We start from the raw sequence: 25,680 nt of genomic DNA, 5'->3' as shown, positions 1-25,680 counted from the left end.
TGAAACTAAGGGTGGGATGTCCAGTTATGCTGATGAGAAACATCGATCAGGCCAATGGACTGTGTAATGGTACGAGGCTGACAGTTACACATCTAGGGAAGAGCACGATAGCTGCTACAATAATTACAGGAAAAGGGCAGGTACCAGGGTATTCATTCCTAGGATGAATCTTATTCCGAGTGATCCAGGACTACCCTTCAAATTCAGGCGCAGGCAATTTCCATTGACGCATTGTTTTGCAATGACAATAAATAAAAGTCAGGGTCAATCTTTATCTCGAGTGGGAGTTTATCTTCCTAAGCCCGTGTTCACGCATGGACAACTCTATGTCGTTGTCTCTCAAGTTACTTCTAGAAAATGTTTGAAGCTGCTCATCTTGGATGAATGTAATAATGTTTGGAAGGAGACCACAAATGTTATGTATCGTGAAGTTTTTCAAAAAGAATGATCGTTGGTTATGTTTTAGAATTTGTTGTTGCTATAATTTAGAAAACTAAAGTTGTGTATTGTTTGGAAGTCATTTTTTTTTTTTTTAATTTCTTTGTAAGGCGTACTGGTCATTACATGACATGCAATCTATATAAGCAGGTCCTCCTGCCATTGACTTTTAATTGATGCACTTTTCAGGTATAACAATACGCGAAACTTTTTTTTTTTACATCGTTCTTACCCTAAAATACAATATTTACATTAGACCATTGGTTTTGTAAAAAATAAAAACAAATAACAATTGGTGTTTCTGTAGCCCAAATATATTTATACACACCCGCAAAAAAATTAACGTTTGCATTCACAGTCTAGGTGTATACATCTGACACTGACTATTATATATAAAAAATACAAAATTTTTAGTTTAGTTTTTATGATTAATAAAATACATTATGTCAACAAATATACAGTACGTCGGCGTATTTTTGCAAAAATATTACATATGCTAAGTTTAACAATTAGTACATCTTATACTACAAATAATTAGTATAAGTATAAATCTAAATACTTTAATCGTTATGTGCAATGTTTAGATATTTCAAAATATATACAAAATTAACAAAATTAAGACGATATTTTTTTTCCATATCAAATTTAAAATATAACCACATTTATAACTTTAAGATACATAATACACCCTCCGGTCACTAATATAAGCAAAAATCCACTTTTTAGATACATTCAGTTAATGATGTATGAGGTCTTTATTTTATGTCACATACATCATTAATTGAATGTATCTAAAAAGTGGATTTTTGCTTATATTAGTGACCGGAGGGTGTATAAAATCTATACATTTGATCAAAAAAAGTTTTTTATTTCCCGTGCTTGGCACGGGTCACTATACTAGTTAAATAAAAATTAAAAGTATTTTTTTTAAGAATACTTTTATTTAATTAAAAGTAAATAGTAAAAGTATTAAAAGTTACCTTATGATTAGCTCTTCTATTTTTAGAAAAAATATACTCATTTATTTGACATTTAATGTTGCCTATATATATATATATATATATATATATATATATATATATATATTAGATTTTGATTGGTTTATATAATGAGAGAGTAATTACCCTCTAAACAAGAGAGGGTAACGTAGGCCTCACCATTAAAAGCTTAAAAAGTGTTTTTTTTTACTAGTAGTTTCTTCTTTTATCTTCCTTAATCAGTGCCCCAGAGGCACAGGTTACCATGACCCAAAAAATAATAATATATGGACGGACATGCTATTCTTTATTCAATCCCACCGTCTTAGAACAATTTGATCGGAAGAAGATCATAATCAAATATTTTGTCACGAAGAAAGAAAACAAATCTTATAAGAACTAGCAGAAAGACGGACACTATCATTGTCCGTCTGTCTGCTCTTTCTACTGCGCTAACTCATGTGATTATTTTATTATGTTTGTTTGTATAATTTTGATTATTATTTTTAAATTATATATATATATATATATATATATATATATATATATCCATGTTGTCAAGTCTTTTCATTACCAGATTCAGAGGTAGCAGAAGCTTTAGCTATGCAAAAGGGGTTGGAATTTGCAAGACATGTTTTTTCTGAATCTTATAGCGGAATCAGATGCTTCTAATGTGGCTCAGGCGCTGAACACTCATCAACAACATCTCAACTAGGTTGGATCTATTATCGGAGATTGCATTAATTTTAATGTCTTTTTTCGTAGTTTAAAATTCTTGCATGTTAGACGTGAGGCTAATCAAGCTGCTCATTATCTAACTCAATACTCTCTTCATAATCCCAATTGTATATGGATTGAAGAGACCCCACCTTGTATTTCTGCAGTCTTGGCTTTTGATTTATTGCCAGACTTTTGTTAAAGAAATTTTTTTTATCGTCAATATATATATATATATATATATATATATATATCCATTTTTTTAACTAGTTTATGCATCATAATAGATCTGGGATAACCTAACCGATCTTGCCAACGATAAATTTAATAATTTGTAAACTTTTAGTTTACAATAATATGTGCTTCCATTGCACTAATATAAGTGTAATATAAATCAGAGATAATATTTTTTCTTCACTACACTTATTTTCTCTAGAGTATATCTCGTAATATAGAGATATTTAACATTTTTTTTCCATCAATATGATATCAATTTAGAATGATATCATTGAAACGTAATAAATTTCTATGAGACCTGGAGGAATAATATAATGCATTCTCAATGCGTAATTCTATTACTCCATATAACAATATATTTGCTTTTCTAGAGTCTTCAATATTTTTTTATTTATTTTTTACCATCAAATATAATAAAATTAGTTTCTAAACATTCTTATTGTCTTTTGCATAAGAAATATTTCATTTACAAACAATATCCAACAAAATATACATAAAATTAGTGTACTCCTTAGTGAGTCCAAGTTTTAGAGCAATACTTGCACGAAACCTCGAAATAGTATAGACATACTCTTTAGAAGGAATCGATAATGCAAATATGATTTATAGTTATTCCATAAACTAACAAGATTCTCATTTCAAAACAATATAGTTCATAAATATTAATTGTTTCAAAAGTAGCAATAATATCAAATTCATAAACACAATACCTACTATTTCATTAGAATAGCCATTATGTGGAGCATTCAACCCAAAAATAAATAAATAAATAAATATGCGGAGCACAAATTATACAAAACAACGAGTATGTATGATTCAATCAAGAAATAAAGTTGGATTTATCATGTGTGACTTTATCTTTTCAATCAATGACGACTCTTATATTCAATCACAAATCTGATTTTTTTTTGACAAATATAAACGATATTCATTCATTCGAATTGATAGAGTACAATCACAAATGTGATTTAGCGTTGAAAATTTTGATATTACTTTCTCAATTTTGCTACTTTGGGAGAACATTCAAGAGGCATAATTTTTTTTTTTTATTATTTCGATAGAATTTATACTAAGATCAAATAGATCTTATATATATATTTGAATTGTGGTCAAAAATTCTACATACCTCTATGAACAATAAGCAAGTAAAATCACAATTTTGCAATCCTTCAAGGATGATTTAATATTAAATTTTAGTTCTTTCAGGAACTATATTTCGAATCTCATAAACAATGATTAAGAAACTTATATATATATATATATATATATATATATATATATATATATATATATATATATATATATAACTATCCTTTAGGGTACGTTTGGATCCATGGAAACAGAAGGGAAAGAAAGGGTATGGAAAGAAAGTGAGTGGATACAGTACTTTTCCACTGTTTGGCAGGACAAAGAAAGGGTAGGGAAAGAATGTTTTGAGGTGGGACCCACACTCAAAAACTTTCCACAGCTGCAAGGACGGAAACAAGGGAAATGAACCAACTTTATGGAAAAATGACCAAAATAGCCCTGATATTACATGTTATTTACATTATGCCATTTTTTAGAATTAACGTGTGCTGTGCATGCATAGTACATTATAGAATTACGATTTTGACACGTGTGCTGTGCATAGTACATTAACGATAAATACTTAAATTGTTTTTTGAGAGAATTGTTATATCTAAATTAAAATATATTTAAATGTGTAGATACAATATTTAATTTAAAATGTAGCCAAAACATTTGAAGGATACAATTGTCTTTTTACAAATATACACATCACTCTTTCCTTTCACTTTCTATTCCACTTTCTTTTATACCAAACAACCAAAACAATCCTCTCACTTTCTATTCTTTTTCTTTCCTCATATAATCTTTCCTCACTCTTTCTTTCCTTTCACTTTCTTTGAGCATCCAAACAGTTAGTTCTTAAAGGATGTTTTAGTCTTTATTTTTCTTTCGGTTAAATTAATATCAAGATCAAAGAGAACTTATAGACTTCATTATGCTCTAGAACTATAGTTCTTCAGGAACTATACCACAAATCTTTATCAAACAGTGACTAAGGAAATCACATTTTTTTTACTTCTTTAATCCTTCATGGATACTAGATATTAATGGTTTGTTTGGTAAGACCAATAAACAAGCTCATAGCTAAATATTAAGGGTTTGTTTGGTAAGACCAATAAACAAGTTCATAGCGAATAACTTATAAGTTCGTTTGACCTAAAACTTTGCTTGGTAATGTTTTTTCACCACAAGCTTATAGCTTATTTTAGGAGCTTATAAACTATTTTCCAGACGCTATTTCAAGTAGCGTTGAACTTATAGCTTATTATATTTTGTTCTATTTTTACCCTTATTATTTTAAGTAAAAACCCATATTTGCCCTTTATAATTTATTTATTACTACACGATTTCATTGCACCTGTTACTTTCGTTGAGTCCCATACGATTTTTTTAGTTTCGTTTAGCAATGATTGCATTTATTTTCCTTATAACTGGATTTTATTTTCCTTCCTATGACTTATAAAAAATATAATTTTTTATGCCATTTATGAAAGAACGTGGGTTCGAACCCCGGACACCCCACCCATTCAACTGGAAAAAGGTGAATTCTAACCAATAAGCTACTTGAAAAATGAAAGAACGTCAAGCTACTCCATGTATATATAAACAAATTATTTTTCTTTTTCTTTTTAAAATAAGCTGCATAATTTATTTTTATTTTTTATAAGTTTAAAAACCAAAATTAATTGAACTTTTTTTAGGGATGAAATGAAATAAACTGAAAATAAAACTTTACCAAAAAATTAATTTAATAATATATAAAATATATTTTAAATTAATAATTCACTTAAAAAATATTTAAAATGTTAATTGATATAAATTTTATTATGAATTAAGAATGTTCTTTTATGTCATTTTTCATTTATCAGCTAGTTGAACCACTAATTTTACCAAAAACTTTAATTAGTTTATCAGTTATCAGTCATCACCTATAAGCTATCAACTATAAGCTACCATTCATCAGCAATAAACTATCAGCTATCCGCTATTTTTACCAAAAAGAGCCTAAGTTGTTGGTTATTCAAGAATTATACAACCAATATTCCTAAATAATGGTTAAGATAAATTCATTATTTGAGCAAACCTTCAAGGATGCTTTAATAATAAATCTTATTCTGGTACTATATCCAAAATTTTCATCAACGTCGATAAGTAAAAATAAATTTTGAGCAATCCTTCTAGGATGCCTGATTTTTGAATTCTTTTAGAATTCATACAAAATAAATAAACGATGATATATTAAATTATTGAATATGAAATATATGCCTTCGACAACAAAATATAAATTACAAATCATTCCAAAATGCATAAAAATAGGCTGTGTTAAAGTAAAAGGATAATTTATTACTAAATAAAAGCACCATCTCTTTTTTCCTGGTTGATTTGCATGAATCATGCGATTGAAGGATTAGTATCGACATATTCTTGTCATAGAGAATCTCTATGTTGATTATCACTCATCTCAAGTTGTGTTGTTAAAGTTTCGTGTTGATAACATGTTATGAAATAAACTAAAAACATAAGATCAAATAAGAAGAAGAAGAAGAAGATGGCGATAAAAATAAGCAAGTGAATGATTACATGCAATCGAAGGGCACTAACAATTCATTCAATAATGAGAGTTATAAGAATTTGGAAGATCAAGAATGAACATCCACTAATTTTATATTGTCACCCACTTGATTTGATTGCTTGGTTTATACTTTATTCCACACAACAAGTTTTATTGGTGTGATTTTTTGCAACGAATTCACAAAGAGATGTTGCTTGAACACATATTATCATATCCAATTGTATTGTTGTTTCATACTTTGTTATCATCAAAACTTCAAAGTCGTACAAAATTCATTTTGGTTTAACACTTCTGTCTGTCAATGACCAATGACCAATGACCATCATCATTTTGTCTATCTAAAAAAAGAAAAATAAAATATATTTAATTTTTCTATTTTTTTAATAAAGTGCTCGATTTACAAAATCATATTTCTTTATCGAGTTTGTTAACGTGTGGCACAGCATTTGCAAAAATTAAAATCTTTTTTAACTAAATGTGTGTGCATATGCGATGCTTATCTAAAATTTGAGGATATCATTCCTTTGAAAAGTTAAATATTTAATAAATTAGGAAGAAAAAAAATAGAATGACTTGACTAGAGTAGACTTCGTAATCAACTCAATTGTTAACTTCTTTTCTATTAAGCTTTTGGAAATTAGGAGCGTGTTTGGTGCTCATTAGGATGAGAGACATTAATTAGATGATAATAGTTGTATCATAGTATTCTGTTTTAATTAAGAGTTTAATGAGATCACATGATATAACAAGTTAATCTTAAAATTTTACATATCCTGCTAGTTAAAAACATATCAAAACCCCCAACTTACTTCAGAGCAATGGATGGAAGTCTTCAACACGGCGCGTACAATAGAAACAACCGAGTTGACTGCCAAGTCTTCAAACAGCTATTAATTTATCAAACAGCTATTCTTTATTTAAACAGCCAATTAATCTCCATTGTCTTACAACAAAACGTAAAGAAGAAAAATGAAGAGCTTAGTAGGTGCCGTGTTTTTGTTACTTTTCGTTTTACTTATTGTGATGTGTTGTGAAGGGTGTTTGAAGCAAGAGAGAGAAGCTCTTACTGCTATGAAGTCCAGTTTGAGAAGCTATAAATATTATACTTTTGAAGCAGGAAATGTTCTGTCTTGGACAGATAGCGCTGATTGTTGTGAATGGGAAGGAGTTGAATGCAACACCACCACAGGAAGAGTCACCAAACTCAAACTATATTACCCTATGGTATCACTCAACTATTCGGATTTTGCAATCTTCAAAGATTTGAAGACTCTCGACCTATCAAGATCTGAAATATCCAATTGTACAAGAACTCATCAAGGTTCTTTCTCATACAAAGTAAAAATCAATTAGATTTTGAACATAATAACCATAATTTTCATTTACATATTATTATTATATTATGCAGGGTTGAAAAATTTGGAAGTTCTTGACTTGAGTCATAGCGATATGATGGATAATGCTATCGGCATTCTGTCTTGTTTGGATGGACTTTCTTCTCTTAAATCTCTGTCGTTGGCTGATATCAGCTATTCGGTTTCATTTCACGGTGAGGCCGGACCAGTTTTAGTTTTCTTTTTTCAAAAAATTAAAAATTAACGAAATCAATAATTTTTAATTGCTCGGCAAATTAATTTCATAACACTAATACATATTTGTACTGTATCATAGATTTTCAGACTGTTTTGGAGACAATTTCATCAAAGTTGCTACATCTGGAGGTCCTTGACATAGGTGGCAACAATTTGAGTAACGAAATCCTTCCTTCACTAAGGGGATTCACATCTTTGAAGGAACTGCATTTGAATGCAATTGGATTGGACTCAGATCTTCATATACAAGGTTGGCTATATAGAAGTGATTAACAGTTTCCATTTCATTAAGATATGTAGCTAACTGGTGCACTAACACACTCTACTAATTTAACATGTAGGATTATGCGCCTCATTGAAGAATCTCGAAATCCTTGACATCTCCGGGAACAACTTCAACAATTTTCTTTCATACCTAAGTGGTCTTCCACTTCTCACATCTCTTGACTTAAGTTTCAACAACTTGAATGGATCGCTTGATATTAGTGGTGAGTATAATTTATTGCTACTTAGATTGGAAACTCCTTATCAAAAAAAAAAAAAAGATTGGAGACTCATATTTTATTTGATATTTTTTTAAAATCATTTATGTGACGCGCATCTATTTAGATTAATTTCTTTACATTATTTTTTTTTACTTTATTTTTTACTCTTTTCTGTAAAGGGATATTTTAATATCTCGTGAACTTAGTTCAATTGGTAGGGACAATGCATAATATATGCAAGTTCCGAGATTCAAACTCCGACCACTAGAAAAAAAAAGAGATATTTTAATACTTTTAATTTATCTGCTGAAATCATGAATTTATTATAACCATTCTTCTATTTATCCGTTGTAGGGTTGTCGACTTTAGTGAGCTTGACGATTCTTGATTTTAGCGGGAATCAATTAGTTGATTTAGTTGTTCCTAAAGGTATTTAGGCATTCAATTTTAAATATTTTAAATTGAATTACTACTCTGGCACCTTTGAATTTTATTGGGTACTGAAAGCCTGGAGTGTTTAAGAAATAATGGAAAAGATGTATCAGAATCACAATAATAATAATCCAAATATGTTTTAATTTATGACAATATTAGTTTATCTGCTCTTTTCTAATTTTATCCGATTATTTTAATTTATGATAATATTAGTTTATCTGCTCTTTTCTAATTTTATCCGATTAAAACAATTGGATTACGTTTTTCAGGGTCAAAAAATTTAAGTAGATTGGATACTCTTGATTTAGATTCGAATATGATAAATGGAAGCAATCTACAAGAGTGGTTACCGGCTTTCCCATCTATTAGGAATCTTACTTTGAGAGAAAACAAGTTTAAAGGGACAATTCTTGATGGAGGTAATAATTGCATCTTATCTTATTTAATTTTTGATTGATTATTATGCATCGACAATGTAAACTATCTTTAAACATTGATCCAATTAAATTACACATTTTTTTTAGCAAAAATTACACATTCATATCCTATAATGTTAGTTTTTAAAATTACTCCAAAATATTGATATTGTAATATTTGATTAGATGAACCTCGAAAAATATTTATGCTAATTGCTTCTTGCAAATCAAATTACTCTATTTCTTGTAATTTTATTTGCTTTTCATTAATATATTCATGCCTCGTTTTGTGTGTAGGTTTTCGTGGTTTAAGAAATTTGGAATACTTAACATTGGATGGAAGTTCTAACTTACAAAATGAGTTTTTCAAAAGTATTGGGGACTTACCTTCTTTAAAAGTTTTGTCTGTGCAAGACTGTTGGATAAACGGTACCCTTCCAAATGGAGGTAATTCTTTTAATCATTTCAATTATTAGAACAACTATTACATTACGAATCACAACCTAAGATTTGTAATTTCCTTTTCTATTTGTTGAAATCTATTTCCATCAATATGCCCTTTTAAGTGAAAATTTTGTCAAATTTTTATTTTTCAGATTGGTCTAAGCTTAAGAAGTTGGAAGAGTTAGATTTATCCAACAATGGTTTTGTGGGGAAACTCCCCTCATCTTTTGTCAACATGACATCCCTTAGGACTTTGAACCTTACTAATAATCACTTTATTGGTAATATTGGTCCTAACCTTGCAAGTTTTACTTCACTTGAATATCTCAATTTTGAAAGAAACCAATTCGAATTCCCTATTTCATTCACACAATTTTCCAATCATTCATACCTTAAGTTCATCTATGGTAATGGGAACAAAGTCATCCTTGATTCACACTCAACTTTGAAAACACGGGTTCCCAAATTTCAATTGCAAGTGCTTCAATTGTCTTCAATAACTCATGCCAAGTCTATTCCACTTCCAAATTTTCTTATTCACCAATACAATTTGACTTATGTGGATTTCACCGGTTGTAAACTAAGAGGAGAGTTTACAAATTGGTTATTAGAAAACAACACAAAAATGGAAAATCTTATTCTTCAGAATTGTTCCTTTGTAGGAAATTTCCAGCTTCCATCTCGTCCTCTTCTCAACTTGGCAACAATTGACGTATCTTACAATGCAATAACAGGTCAAATGTTGAGTAATAATATCAGTTCAATTTTTCCTAATTTGGTTCATCTAAACATGTCAATAAATGCAATTCACGGTTCAATTCCTTATGAGCTAAGCCACTTGAGCTATTTAGAGGTTTTGGACCTGTCTGATAATGAACTGTCTGGAGAAATACCAAATAACTTTTCTGGAGATGGGAGTCAACTCTTTTATTTGACATATTTGTTGTTGGGTGGAAATAGCCTTTCTGGTAGTATCCCAAGTAACCTTTTTAACTTACCTAACCTTCAATGTTTGGACATAAGTAATAATAATTTCATTGGAAAAATTCCAAGCCAAATAAAAAATAGTTCAAGCTTGATTGAACTTTCTATGTACAGTAATCATCTTGAAGGATCTATTCCATCACAGGTTGTAGAAATTGAAGGTCTTACTTTTCTAGATCTTTCACAAAACAATTTGTCAGGTTGTGTTCCTTCTTTTATAAACACTTCTGCCACCGTTATCCATTTGAGCAATAACAAATTAAGTTGTTTATCCAAAAACATGTTCAGTGGTCTATCTTCTCACTTACTGACTCTAGACCTTAGCAACAATGAAATATCAAATGGAATTCATGATCTAATACATGACCTCTGTTATACCAACTTGAAATTTCTCCTTATGAAAGGTAATAACTTCACAGGGAATATACCAAAGCAATTATGCCACCTTACTGATTTAGATATACTAGACCTTTCTTTCAATAATTTTATTGGGGAAATACCTAGATGTTTGGGTAAAATGCCTTTTGAGAATGAGGATCCAGATGCAACATTATTCAATCAAGCCATTTATGGTTTAGTAAACCAGATATATAACAGATTTGGGAAAGAGAGAGAAAACTTTACATCAAAGAAAAGATTAGAAACTTATACAACAAGTATTCTTATTTATATGTCTGGAATTGATTTATCTCATAATAAGTTAAATGGTAGCATCCCATATGAGCTAGGAAACTTGACAAGAATTCGAGCTTTGAACTTGTCCAACAATTTTTTAACTGGGAAAATACCTGCTACATTCTCCAATTTGGTACAAGTTGAGAGTTTAGATCTTTCTTTCAACATGTTGAGTGGCCGAATTCCTCCTCAGCTAACTGAACTGACCTCCCTTGAAGTATTTAGCGTGGCAAACAACAATTTATCTGGTGCAACACCTGAAAGGAAGGGACAATTCATTACATTTGATGAAAGCAGTTATGAGGGTAATCAGTTTCTCTGTGGGCCTCCACTGCCAAAAAGATGCAATCCAGGTGGAGAAGCACCTTCTACATTGCCAAATGCCTTGAACGAGGGAGATGATGATAGTTGGGTGGACATGTATATTTTCCATGTGAGCTTTGTTGTGGCATACACATCAATACTATTGGTAATTCCAACTGTTTTGTACATCAATCCTTATTGGAGGCAAGCATGGTTTTACTATATAGGATTGGTGGGTATGAATTGCTACTACTTCATCGTGGACAACTTGTACAAGTTTTTTTAATAGTGGTAATGTATTACATGTGAGGTTGTATGTCACGAATACCTATTTTGTTTATGCTATTTGTAATTCAATAAAGAAGTTTCATTGGTGTGTTGTATGGAAATGATTTAAAGTTTTAATGTCAACTCCATTTGGAAATTCTATTTTCTTGCATGAAAATGACTTAATATAGTTTTTGTGTGTTGTACAAAATATTATTTCTTTTACTGTGTGAGTATTTTAGATATTTCTCGAATATTGGAAATGCATCAAGTGAAAATTTGGAGAGAAAAAGTAGATATAGATCTACCAATTTAAACTTATACTATAATAGAACAGCAGCATCTCCATGACACTTGAACTACAGAGGAATTAAAGTAATGAAGGTTAAGCATGTTCCAATAATAAGAGGCACCCAATGGTTCTCGATGTATAATGAAGTCTTGGAGAATATTATCGAGCCTGAACCGATTTGATCAACTCGAAGCTATCAAAACCGGCTATCTCGTTCAAATTCGTGATTTGCTGTGGTTGAAAAAGGTAACCTCTTTAAACCCTCTCGGTTCTAGTACTTCGAAATTTCACTTTTGTATGAACCCTAAAATATCACCATGTTCAACTTTTGTCTGAAATTTCACTCCTTTAGATGAATTTAACGGCAAAACCCCTAAAATACCTGGTTTATCTGTTTCTAGTAATTTACTGAAAATACTTTGGAATTAATGAAAAGATTATTGTTTGTAAAGACGAGATTAAGGGTAACATTTTTACTTTTGATACAATGAATTTTTTGTAGTTGTCTTTTAGTTCATGGCTGAGTTTAACTGTGAACACTGAAAATTACTAATTATCTTATATATCTTACGGCAGTTGTATACAGAAAACTAGTTGCGGCGAGATGAAAATTATTGTTGAGAAATTCAAAATAAATAGAGCATAAAAAAATTACTGGTATATATTTGATTACATAGTTTTGATAAGAAACGACAGATTCGGTCTAATATATGTAAAACAATATTTTGTTGGTCCCATGATTTGTATGTACCAAAATAATTGATCTTTCTCTATCTTAATTAAACAGAGAAGAGGTTAAGGTCAATGAAGCTTAATGCTGAGACCCTGCAACATCTAATTCAACAAACTATTTTAATAATGAAAGTCTTATGCAGTGAATTACCTCGTTTGGACTCATTCTAACGACCCTTTCCTCTACATCAAACAGAGGAACATTATGAACTATTTAAATGTGAAATGGCAGTGAAGAACGACATTGGAGTCGCAACCAAGTCATCTGTCACCCTGTATATTGATGGTCCTTTGACAATTTCGCCAGAAGTTGACGAATTTTTTGGTGTACAGAACTTGACGATTTTGATGCAGAGTACGTACTTTGGATCAAAAAAATTTAAAGGGACACACCTTTGACTAGAAAAGCAACCAAAATGTGTTTGTTAAATAGTAATAGTGCTATAAGGTGGGAAAACTAAAAACAAAGTTGTTTTATCTTGGTTTTCGGGTGTCAAACATTGATTACGTTTGAACCTTTTAAACCGGTGATATCTTATTTTTTCTTGGGAAGGGAAAAAGTAAGCAAAACCCTTGAGAATCGAGGTCCGGGAGTTGTTTTCGCTACGGGAAGGTGTTAGGCACCCATAACGACTATAGTAACCTATAGGAACCGTCTTTAATTTCTACGCGCGCGCTTTATTTTTAAATGCTATTTTGAAATGATATTTACACCTAAGAGTTACTAAATGAAGAATTGGAGGGAGAAGAATGTTTTTGGATTTTTATTTTAGTTGAATTGAAGGAATTTTGTTCCTTGCCTACGTACCCTTTTAAGGGATCAAATCCACCGTAGTTCTCTCTCAAAAAAAATGTTTTTGTTTTTGTTGGTTGATTTTAGGTTTGAAAAATGGAGTTTGAAGAATAGAAAGAGGCCTCAAGGGCATGAGATTAGGAAATAGTGAGGTTGGATTAGTGAATTGCAAAAGAGGTCAAAATTTGATTATTTTCATTGAAATTTGATTAAAAAAATGGAAAAGAAAATACAATGGGATGTTGGATCCCAAGGTTTATTGGAAAAAGCTTTGAGTGAAGTTGTTCACATTTGTTTGAAAAATTGGTTTTTTTCTAAGTAAGAGTCCTAGGCATTCATCTAAGCATACAATCCTAAACATACATCTAAACATGCATATTCTAACTATATAGTGATGTGTGTGCGTGTGTCGGTGCTTGTGTCGGTGTACATCATTAGAGTCCATTGTCCTTTACATCACACCCTAGATACATTCTATGACCTCTTTGCCAAGAAATTAAAATTGCATAAGAAAAAACATTACAAAAATTCCTAATTTTTACATTCTAACTTTTTGCATGAAAATTAAATTGCAAGAAATAAAAGTGCAAGAAATAAGAGATGAATATATGATATGAAAATGCTATGGAAATGAGACATGAAACAAGAAGAGGTTAGTAGCATAAGTGAAATAGAACCAACATACTAAAGGCATGGCAAAGTAAATGTAACTTGAAAGTGAAGTAACAAGCCAAATTAACCAAAAGTGATAAAAGGAACTTGGCATTTTAACACAATTCTAAAGCATGGCTAAAGGCCTAAATCCTCATGATATTAGGGAAGTTTTGAGTGACTTAGTTCAAAGGAAGAAAAGTATGAGGATTAAGGTCATTAACTATACCAAAGATCATGGAATTTTCAAGTTCTTTATGCACTTTATTTCACATGATACTTCACATTATTTATCAAACACAAGGTCCACAAAAATCTAACTCAAAACAGCAAGCATACATCACATTTAATAGGCAAATTCACTCAAATAGTTACATGTTCAAGGCCATTTTCATGCACCAAAAACCAAGTTCCAAATCACACCATAATGTCACAAGAAACTCAACAAAAAGTAAGCGAAACACAAGAACATATCCCACATATTTTGAAATGGGTTCTCACATGTAATTTTATTCCAAAAGGCAGTCCTCAAACACCAAAATTGCTTACAAGAAAGGTCCACAAAATTTTCAAAGATTTTTACAAGTTTTTAGCAACATTAAAAAAACAATGAACAAAATATTTTTTTCATACGTTTTTAACCAAAATTTTAACATGCAAGAATTATCAAGAATCAAGAACATCAAAGTAAACTAATAGGTATTTTTTGGGATTTTTATTATGCAAAAATTACCATGGCAGTAGGTGTAAAAAGTATTAAACAGCGTAGAAATAGCAAGATAGTTTAACCAAAACGAAAATTGCAAACAAACCAGGCCCAGGCCCAGTCCAGATGGAAAAACGGGTTGGATTGGTGAAACGGGTCAGGGTCGTGGGCATGGACTGATTTGAACGGGTCGAGGAATTGGATATGGTATAAAACTCTGTTTTGTTCACAAAAACACCACCTTCCTCAACTCTTTCTCTTTCTACAGATCAAGAACTCACACTCTCTCTTACTAAACACCACAATCGGAGGAGATGAATGAGGGGGCGGCCGGAGTTCCTCCGGTGCGGTGGTTGGCCCTAGCGCCGCCGCACCGGAGTTTTTTTTTCTTTTTTTTTTTTTCCGAAAGCTTTTATACCAAAACAACAACCTCCCTTTCCTCTATCATTTCCTCGATCTATCTTTCAAAGAAGATCAAACAAGAGTTCTAAATCTACAAGTTTAAGCACGAAAATCAGAAGTAAATTGTGTATACCTTCGCTGTGTTCTTGTTCGGAATTGGATCAGCTATGACCTTCTCCGTCGGTTTCCGATCTGCCTCTTCACGATCAGCTTCCCTCTGCTGTGCTCTGATTCTGGTCGTATGCCTTGTGCCACCGTTGTTTGCGACGGATTCGAGAAGTAACTGATGATGAATTAATCGCCTTGCTCTGCTTGATTCGGTTCTGCGACCTTGAGGTTTGCGAGTCTGGATTTGTGGCCGTTGTTGAAGAACGACGACGAATTCGTCCTCAGAATTGGACCGTTGCTACAGATTGAAATCTGTTAGCTTCGAATCTGCGAAGAAATGTAATGACGGATTTGTAAAATTGAATGAGAATGAGAGAGATTAATCGGTGAACTTGTGTAATTGAGGGTTGTTGTGGTGGTTGTGGGACTTGGATGATGAAGGTTAGGTGGTTTTTGGTGGTTAGGGCGGTTAAAGGTGGTGGTTTAGGTGGAGGTGGAGTTTGTTAGGGTGGTGGAAATGGTGGAGGAGAAAGTTAGTTAGGAATTGGTTGTGGTGGAGGAAATGTTGGTTAGGGAGGAGAAAGAAAAATGAACACGTGAAAAAAGAGGGAAAAGAGAGAAAAGATTTTTTTGTGATTTTGGATTTTTGTGAAATAATGATTGGTGAATGAAAAATTGACCATGGTTTGACTTATATAGGTGATGTGGTAAGCTTGGACCAATGAAATAATGCCATGTGGCACTTGACTTGTAACAAACTTTTAAGAACCAATAACATTTGGACACATGGCACTTGGACTCTAACAAACTTAAAAGGGATTAAAACGTAAATAACAAAAGTGCGCGGACTAAAATGAAAATTAAAACTAAGATTGAATTGAAAAAGTAAATTGAAAATTAACGTGAAGCGAGACAATTAAAAACAACAAAGCAGATTAAAATGAAACAGAGATATTATGTGAAATGACCAAAACGCCCCTAGGGACTAAAAACGACTAAAAATGACTCGGATGAAATTTAAAATGGATTTTAACAAGGAATTGAAACAAAAACTTATTTAAACCAACTTGAAAGACTGAGAGACAATTTTTAGGATTTAAACAGTGACTTGATACTTGAAATGACTAAAATGCCCCTGGGGGCAAAACTGACTCAAAATAACTTCAAAAATGCAATTTTTGGAATGGATTTTGACATAGAATGAAACAGAGACTTATTCTAACCAAATGAAAAGACTCAAACAAATTTTTAAAAGACTGAAAGAAATTTTGACATAGGAAATGACTAAAATACCCTTTGCATGTGAATTTTGCAAATAACATTGAAATAAAATGCAGAGAAAGATGCAATTGATCAGAGATAGTTCAAATGACTTATAATGCAAGAAAGGAAGGATTGATTAGTATTTTTAGGTCCAAAATTAGGGTATAACAAAAGTCAATAAAATCTATGACTCCTCCAACAAATAAAATCTCTCTATAGTTGATTTTCTTTGCAATACTTTCACTGACATTTGCCTACCCTCTTCGGTTGTTTCCTCTCCACCCTTAAACCTTAGTTGGTTTAACTTGTCTAGTTCATTACATAAATGTTTCTTCTTAAAGGTGAACTCTGTCAAAGGAGTCTTTGAGACCATTGACAACTTGAAAATATCAATTACCTGCAAAAATTTAAAAAATTGAAATATTTATGAGAAAAGAAATAATCAACTGCCGAAATTAATGTTGTACAAGATGAGAGTTATATATATAAAGAGAGGATAACTCTTTCTTGCTGATATCAACAGTTTGTTCCACAATAGCACCATTGTTACTGACTTCAAGTTTGTGAAGTAAATTTACAACTGTTCCAGAAATGATAAATTAGATTCTGGTCGTGGGGATAATACTGCTATCCGTTACTTTCGCAGAGCTGCAATTTTGTTTCCTAAATATGCTCAAATGGTTCTCACTTTTCATTCTAGTACATTTTCAAAATCTGACAGACGAAGTACAGCAATGGTTCAATGTCGTCTTTATTCAGTTTGAGCTTCTTGAAATAAGCTTCCAGGGAGTTTCTTGGCTGCAGCAACATTTCTTTGCAGGTATGTGACCATATATATTGTTCATCAAGTTCTGACACACTTCGATTCAGTGAGCTTATGCTGCCAAATTTCACTGCTTCAATATTTGACTCCTTGGCCACTAGTCTAGCAATAGTTCTGAGAGGCATTGTTAAGAAGATCAAAGAAAATCAACAAAATCCCTCACGGCCTCAGCATACAAAACTTTGTTGCTTTCTAGCCACCATAACTCTCGAGGTAATTTTGCCAACTTGTTCAACAGAAAAATACAACACTATCATCCTTTCCTCTAATTTCTTTTCATTAATATTTTTTCTTGTCAATAACCGGTCCTAATCCCTACAAGCTACAACTAGCTTACCAAGATGAGCAACTTTTTGTCTGCCAAATTCCCATAAGTTGGACGCTGCCTCCATAAGGTTGTAGTAGCTTTCTTTTGGTTTTGATGAATTTGTTTCATGCATATTTTGCACCTTTTGATTATGATAAGTACCAACCTATATAATATAACAATCAATAAGTAAAAGCCCGTAACTTTTTAGGACAAAAAATATCAAACTACAACTTAGGCGGATGTCATTATTCTGTCATAAGTAAGCAAGACTATACATTACATCTAACAATGTTTAACTAGTTCAATACATGATCCTAAAAGATTTGCCTTAGTATCTTTGAAGCTGATATGATGCTGCATGATACAAGTGTTGAAATATATGTAGTTATATTCATATTAGAGTTAGTTAAGGGTACTAGTGTAGTCACTATATAAGTCACAAGTTGACTCTTTTGTAACTCTCTCTTTCACTTTTGTATTTCTTCAACCATTATCAATACAATAATTTTCTAAGCTTTTTCTCTCTACTTTCATGGATGTCATGTTTCTCAACATGGTATCAGAGCAAATCTGGTATCCTCCTTGAAAGATTTTCCGCTGCATTTTCTTGAGAAAAATTAATTTTCTCACGTCAGTTTCATTTTCCTTTTCTTTCTCATTCTATTTTTTCTTTCACACTTTCTCGAGAAAATTCATTTTCTCTGTCTCTGTGATCTTGTTTGCAATTCCGTTATATCGATCGCGTTTCTTTGTTTGTTTTAAATCTGATTCAATTTCATCTTTGATTCGAGTTTCTTTCTCGAATTCATGATCGATCGCGTTTTCCAATCTATGAATAATTCGTTTTCTCGTTACGTTAATATCAGTTCTTGCGATTGCGATTGCACTTTTGAGTCTGTTTTGATCGCAACTTTTCCCCAAATCCTAGGGTTTTGAGTTTTCTGTTCTCTTCATACACTAATTCATCTTCCTTTTGTTTCATTTCGGATTCAATTTCATGTTCAGTTAGCATTTCTTGTTCGAATTCTTGAACGATCAAATTTTTCAGTTTCTGATTCCTTCGTTCTTTTTCATGATTGAGTCTTTTCACGTTCTTGAAGTTTCTGAATTCTTGAACGATATAACCCTGTTTTCATCCCATTTTTTTCTCTCGATCCTCTTCTTATTGTGAGAGTTCATCAACTGCTCACAAGGTGTTTGTTGATATTCTTCAGTGAAGACAAATTGATGTTTGTATTCAATTCAGATTCAGATTTCAGAAGCATGTTTCAGAAGCTGCTTTGGTTCAGAAGCTGTTTTGGTCAGAAGCAGTTATGTGGTTCAGAAGCTACTTTGGTTCAGAAGCTGTTTTGGTCAGAAGCGGTTTTGTGTTCAGAAGTTGTTTCTCTGTTCAGAAGCATATGCTGTTCAGAAGCTGTTCAGAGGCTGTTCAGAAGCTGTTCAGAAGCATTCTTTGTTGTTCAGAAGCTGTTTTTCTTTGGTTAGAATCGTTTTTTGTGTTTCTCTGTTCATGAAGCCTCTTTTTGATGATTCGTTGGATTTGTTATCATTGGATGTGCCTTGTCTTATGCAGGTTGCGTTTGCTTGACTCCTTTATTGTCTAGCTGGTTTATTGATGAGCTATCCACCTTTAGCACAATCTGAGTATTGATGCTTCACTTTATAGCCATCAACCAGCACTCTCTTGATTTTCTGATCATCTGGATTGTCTCCTTTTATTGTCTAGCTGGTTTATTGATGAGCTATCCACCTTTAGCACAATCTGAGTATTGATGCTTCACTTTATAGCCATCAACCAGCACTCTCTTGATTTTCTGATGTTGAATTGTTGAGTCCTCTGATGTGCTAACTACCTTTTAGCACAACTTGAGTATTGTGCATCACTTTGTAGCCATCAAGACACTTTTTGATGTTAATTGTTGAGTCCTCTGATGTGTTAACTACCTTTTAGCACAACTTTAGTATTGTGCATCACTATGTAGCCATCAAGACCCTTTAACATTCTTTCTCTTTCTTTCTTATCTTTGGCTTCTACCTATGGTAGTTAAGCATTTTGCCCTTTGTTGGCCTTATTGATGATTAGCTTCTGTTAAGTGGTTAAGCCTTGAGTTGTGGCTTCTGCTTAATGGTTAAGCATTTCTCTCTATGGTTTTGTACTGACGATTAGCCTTTGAAGTTTGTGATGGACCATTCTTACCTTCCTGTTATGGAATGGTTGGTTATTCATACTTTCTGGAAGCTCCTTCGTTTGAAGTTCTATCCCTGGAAGTTTTCTACTGATGGCATACTTGTTGGCTGTTCATACTTGGCTGGTGATGATCTTGTTTTTGTTAGTAGTTGGTCTACAATGTTCCTTGCATGAAGATTGAAGAGTAAATTCTGTTTGGAAGCTTTCTCTTATGGTTTGAAGCTTTGTATTGGTCTTTTCTTTTTCTGTTTGGTGTTTGGTTTGTAATTCAAACTCAAGCTAAGAGTTCTCTTACCTTGAGTTTGAGGGAGGCTGTTGAAATATATGTAGTTATATTGATATTAGAGTTAGTTAAGGGTACTAGTGTAGTCACTATATAAGTCACAAGTTGACTCTTTTGTAACTCTCTCTTTCACTTTTGTATCTCTTCAACCATTATCAATACAATAATTTTCTAAGCTTTTTCTCTCTACTTTCATGGATGCCATGTTTCTCAACAACAAGGGTGAGGGTGTAACAACAAAATTATGACACTGCAGCCAATCTTATAAATGGCATGTTTATGATCTGCAGTTGGCAAATTTTCTGCACAAGTTAATGCGATTCAGTTTGTTATAATCTGATTTTGGTGTTTAACTAATTAAACACATTATGCGGTGATTTGGAGCTTACAAGCAAAATGTTCTGCAGCCAAATTTGTTTATATAGCAGTAGATCAATCAAATAAATGTAAACAAAATGTTCTCCAGCCAAATTTGTTTGAAATAGTTTTTGTTTTCAGTTTTTGAAATATACAAGTCCTCTTCTCACAATAGTTATCCTTTTACATGTTTTAGTTTTTTAGTCCCCAAATCTAAAAAATTCAAAACAGTTTCCAAAACTGTAATTTTAAAAATAGTTTAGCAAACAAGTTTTTAATTTTCAAGTTTTTAAAAACTAAAAAAGAGTTTTTGGGAAGTGTTTCAAAAAGGCTCATTTTTGGTGAGTGACATCCTTGAAAGTTTGAAAGGGAGTTGAAGCCTTGAAGCACAATAGTGTGGCTAAATTGGTTTCTGATACGAGGTGAAGTAACTTTTACATAGAGCATAGTATATAAACGCCTTCCAAGAAACTGTGAATTGTACACTAGTAAAAATATCATTGTATCATAGAAATTTACAAACCAATTTTGAACGGGTTACAAATAGATTTCGCACGAACTTCAGATAGAACTGATATTTGGACGGACTACACCGGTAAAATATCCCGCTGGAAATTTAAAAATTTTGTCTCATAGACCCAACGTTTTTAAGAAAAATTTGAAACAAACACACAAACCAAATATCATAAAGGTAATCACGGAGAAATGAAAAACAACATACTGTTGAGAAATTCAAAATTGTTTACTTAAAACAAAACCAAATAGTATTTAAAGAAACTGTGTCGATATATCAACTAGTCATTTCTCCTTATTAATGGTTGTTGTGAAGTGTTTGAGTCCATTTGTCAAAGCAGATGTTGAGGTCAAATGAAGCTTTAAGTATACTGAGACCCTGCAGCATATGTAAGCAAACAACTCATTGTGATAATTTATGGAAATGCAAATTAATTGCAATCAGTAACGACAATAAAATTCTTATGCAGTGAATTATTACCTCATTCAAACTAATTTTGACAACCCTTTCCTCCACATCAAACATAGGAACATTTGAACTATTTACATGTGAAATAGCAGTGAAGGATGACATTGGAGTCACAACCAAGTCATCTGTTACCATGTAAATCAACGGATCTATGAAAAATTCTCCACAACTTCATGATTTTGATGCAGAGTACTTCGGATCAACCAAATTTAAAGTTACACACATTTCACCAGAATTAGGAAAAACAATACAAATTGTTGTGGTACTAGGAGTGGGAGTTTGATGAACAAACCGTGAATCCAAATTGTGCTGAGCACAAAATCTCTTCAGTTGATTTTCTTCTCATTACTTTCACAGTCATCTGGCTGCTCCCGTCCGAAGCAACCTCTCCAATCATAAACTCAAATTGGTTTCTCCTGTCGAATTCGTCAAGGAAATGTTGCTTCCTAAAGATGAAGTTTGTCAAAGGGGTTGATAGATATTTGGCAAGTGTACCAAAGTCTATGGAAGTAGTAAAATATCGATCCACGAGGACTGTAATTAACTTCAACTTAACAAGTTCGTTATTCGTTAGGATGTAAAAGTTTATAATGGTTGCCCTAGGCAGTTGGTATTTGATTGTAACAAACGGTAAAGTAAATTGTGACAGAAATTATATTGAGATGAATGATTAAGCCGTCGAATCCGCTATTGCTCTATATGAGATAATTGTCCTCTCTCTACTTCTCAACTATTAATCTTTCTTTACGACAAGTTAACAAGTTAGTGTTGATCACTCTCGCGCATCAACACCCATCCCTAAGCTAGAATCGCCTACTCTATCCCGAGTCTAGGTGGCAGCAATAACATTAGGAAGCAAATATAGAACGTTAACTTATGTGTCATAACCCTCAATTTCCCATCTCTGGGCTCCTAATGTTGAGTTAAACAGAGTTACTAGATCAAGATCAAAAGCCAGAGTTAGTGGTCATTCAAGTCCTAAGATCAATTCTTATTCATAATTGAAGTAGTTATGGTTAGTGGTCCTCTAACAATTACTTTAGAAAGGCATTAAACACAAGTAAAACTGAATAAAGACTGATTAATATTGATAATAGAGAGAGTACAACTACTGATTCATATATTACAATAGCATCATCATGGCTCAATCAAACTATAGTTTAGCTACTCATAACTAAACTATCATAAGCATAAATGATAGAAGCATACATAAATTCTTACCAACTTGAGAGTTGGTATGACTCTAAGAGCTTGCACCTTCGTTTCCTTGTTCCTCTATGCTTAAAATCCCATAAAACTTCTGTGTCTAAAACATTTGGCCAAGCTTCCCTTTTATAGGCAAAATAATGTGGCCAACAGACTGTACCATCGTGCCACGTTGGGGAGTCATCGTGGCACGATTAGACATCAGATGCACGCTTGTCAGTAGATCAATCGCACTCACAGGCAGTCAGATCGCACCATCGTGGCACGTTGGGGAGTCATCGTGCCACGATTATTCCAGTTGAGACAACAATTGTTTTGACCTAGCATCGTGGCACGTTGCTGGGCTTCGTGGCACGATGGCTTGCATTTTTAGGAACTTTTCTACATTTATCCTCTTTGAGCACTTGTTCCCAATTTTATCTGATTTCGCCATGAATTATATGTAGTTGTCTCTCTTTATGTTACAAAAACAATACAAATAACAACTAAAAACATGCAATGACAGACAGTCATCACAACCCCAAACTTAAATCATTCCTTGTCCTCAAGGAATCAACTTTGCAAATGGAAAAATCGCAGTAAGATAACAGTTACCAGCCAATGATATATTCAAACAGTTCACTTCCTTCCGGTGTAATGATGTACCGGATGCCTAGCTCTTACCTCCAAAGTCACAACTCCACGCATATGTTTGAAAAGGTCACTAAATCATCATGCAGGTCTGCTGTATTACCATAGGCTTGAAAAATTTCTAAACTGTCAATCAAAGTCAGAATTAAGTACACACTTCTAAGGACTTTCAAGGTTAAAATGGGGCTTAGGTTCAAGGTGGATGTATATTTGGAAAGTAGTGTAAAAGAACAATGAAGTTAAGCTCAAACTACTTTGGATACTTTCAGTTTAACACAATCTCTACCATTGACATTAAGAGAAATACTAGAGAACTTTCTTTACAAGACATATAAGCATTGTTGGTCTCATACACAATTTTCTTTTCATCTCAACTTGATCTTTTTAATTTTTTCTGCACAATTACAAGTGCTTTTCATGAAATGAGATGTATTCTTGTAACAAAATCTTCTTAGTTCTCTAGTACCCCACCCCAAACATAGAAAGTTGCTAATTCCAAAAGCAACCCCAAACTTGAACATTTCATACAACCTAGATAGCTTAACTTCAATTTAAATTGGGACATTCATGCCTAAAGCTTGCTAAGGTTGTAATATGTTTCGTTACCGAACAAGGGGTCTATACCTAATGGCTCAATTTGGCTTTTCAAAGGATTCACATCAATTAAACAAGGTAGGCTCAAAAAGGCTCAAGGTACAAAGCAATTTGCCTAAGTGTGTACATAACAAGACCAATCAACAAATAAAGAAATATCGCAAGTTCTAGAAACAACAGTTGCATGGAACACTCATATATGTAAAATTGGAAAAAATTTAGGCTATGACCTTACAAGATGAGTTATCTGGGAGTTGTGTTCATATGCTTCATTTGCCGTACACTTCCCATTGTGATGTTAGGCATCACCCTCCTTTGAACTACTTGATATATCATTGGCCTTTCACTGTTATGAGACTGATAGTTTTCCATAAACAAACAGATCCATTAATAACAAACAAAGGAAAATAATTCAAACGGGAAATTGAAATTGAAATCAAACCATACAAAACAAACCAAATGTACGACAGAATTCAAAAGTGCAAAGTAAAGAAACGAAAACAAAAACTTAAATCACAAAGTCTGAAACATAAAACATAAACATAAACAGCAACTCCAACTGTCGGACACCATCACTGCTCGTCCTCCTCGGTCTCCTCATCATCATCAGCAACATCATCCATCTCCTCACTAGCCATCTTCCCTCGTGCAAAGTCTGAACGAACACGACCTTCCCTCACCAGCACGTCTCCTCTGCTCTATGAAGTAGTTCTCCATGGTGTCCTCCGTTCCAAAGCGTTGATAGGCATTGCTCTGAAGAGGTCTCTGACGTTGCTGATCAGCAGCAAGGGAAAGCTCTGCACCAAAGAATGGACTGTCCACATACAGCTGTGATGAAGTGTCTTGGGCCCAGTTGGCCATACCACTTATATAATCGAGCATCATCGGGTGTAGAGGTGGATGTTGAGGCATGTCCTCCTGCATTGGTTGTGCCTGAGATGGTCCTGCATCAGCTTGGTGCTCTTGTTGTCCTTCTCTCCCTTTCTTCTTCTCGAACTTCACCATGGCCGTGTCATCAATCTTTCCTTTTGATTTGAACATGATGTCTCCGAGTTCTTCCGGCCCTCCTTTTTGCACAAAGCATTAATTAAACAGCAATGCCCCAAAGTGACTGATGTTTCATAATCTGCCATCCCTTGAATGCTCAAATTGATCAATCTTCCCACATTGATCCCATAGCCAAAAATGATAACCTCCAGAATGTATAACCTATCCATAGGCAATTCAGAAGTTGCAGACACACTCTCCACATTAGAATGAATGAATGAAGCCCAAGCCTTGTAAATTGGCTTGAGATGCACCACATCTATCCTAGTGGGAATGCCAGTTGCTCTAGACCTCACATAGTCAGCACCTATTTCACCAATTTCATGTAAAATTTGTTGAAGGACATCATTAGATGGAAAGTTGTTGGTGCTCTTCTTCCTCCTAAACTCCACATGACATTCTCTTGGAGGCTTCAACCCTAACAATGCATTGATGGCTCTAGCACTGTAATCAACTTGCTTACCTCGAACATACGCAATATTCTCTCCCTTTTTCCCAAAAGCATTTGCAAAAAATTCAAGAGCAATGGTTTGATTGGTCTCCTTGGTGATCAAATCATTGAACTTTTTCCACCCAAGAGCCTTCATTGTTGTTTCAATTTGCGGGTAACGTTGAAGATTGATAAAATCAAACTTCCTTTCACCCAAAAATTTGAAACCTTTGATGTACTCAAACCTCTCCGAATGGACTTCATCCTCAA

At 33.0% G+C, this 25,680-nt stretch overlaps 1 protein-coding gene across 2 annotated transcripts; it reads left to right on the top strand.

The window, feature by feature from the left end:
- The first annotated feature begins 6,926 nt into the window (after positions 1-6,926).
- On the top strand, positions 6,927-11,824 carry LOC146907861 (cuscuta receptor 1-like). Of its 2 annotated transcripts, XM_085725147.1 has the most exons (8): positions 6,927-7,333; positions 7,421-7,561; positions 7,684-7,854; positions 7,946-8,092; positions 8,444-8,518; positions 8,794-8,943; positions 9,238-9,387; positions 9,537-11,824. In XM_085725147.1, exons 1-8 carry the CDS (start codon positions 6,982-6,984, stop codon positions 11,630-11,632), a joined length of 3,282 nt encoding a protein of 1,093 aa, XP_085581273.1. In that variant the 5' UTR covers positions 6,927-6,981; the 3' UTR covers positions 11,633-11,824. The 2 variants fall into 2 exon arrangements, with proteins under 2 accessions (XP_085581273.1, XP_085581274.1); XM_085725148.1 differs by lacking the exon at positions 8,444-8,518.
- The last annotated feature ends 13,856 nt before the right edge of the window (positions 11,825-25,680 follow it).

Source organism: Medicago sativa, chromosome 7 (assembly GCF_051527215.1).
Source record: "Medicago sativa cultivar Bolivia chromosome 7, Bolivia_mono, whole genome shotgun sequence".
Taxonomy (NCBI): domain Eukaryota; kingdom Viridiplantae; phylum Streptophyta; class Magnoliopsida; order Fabales; family Fabaceae; genus Medicago; species Medicago sativa.
This window is presented reverse-complemented; position numbering and strand designations above follow the sequence as displayed.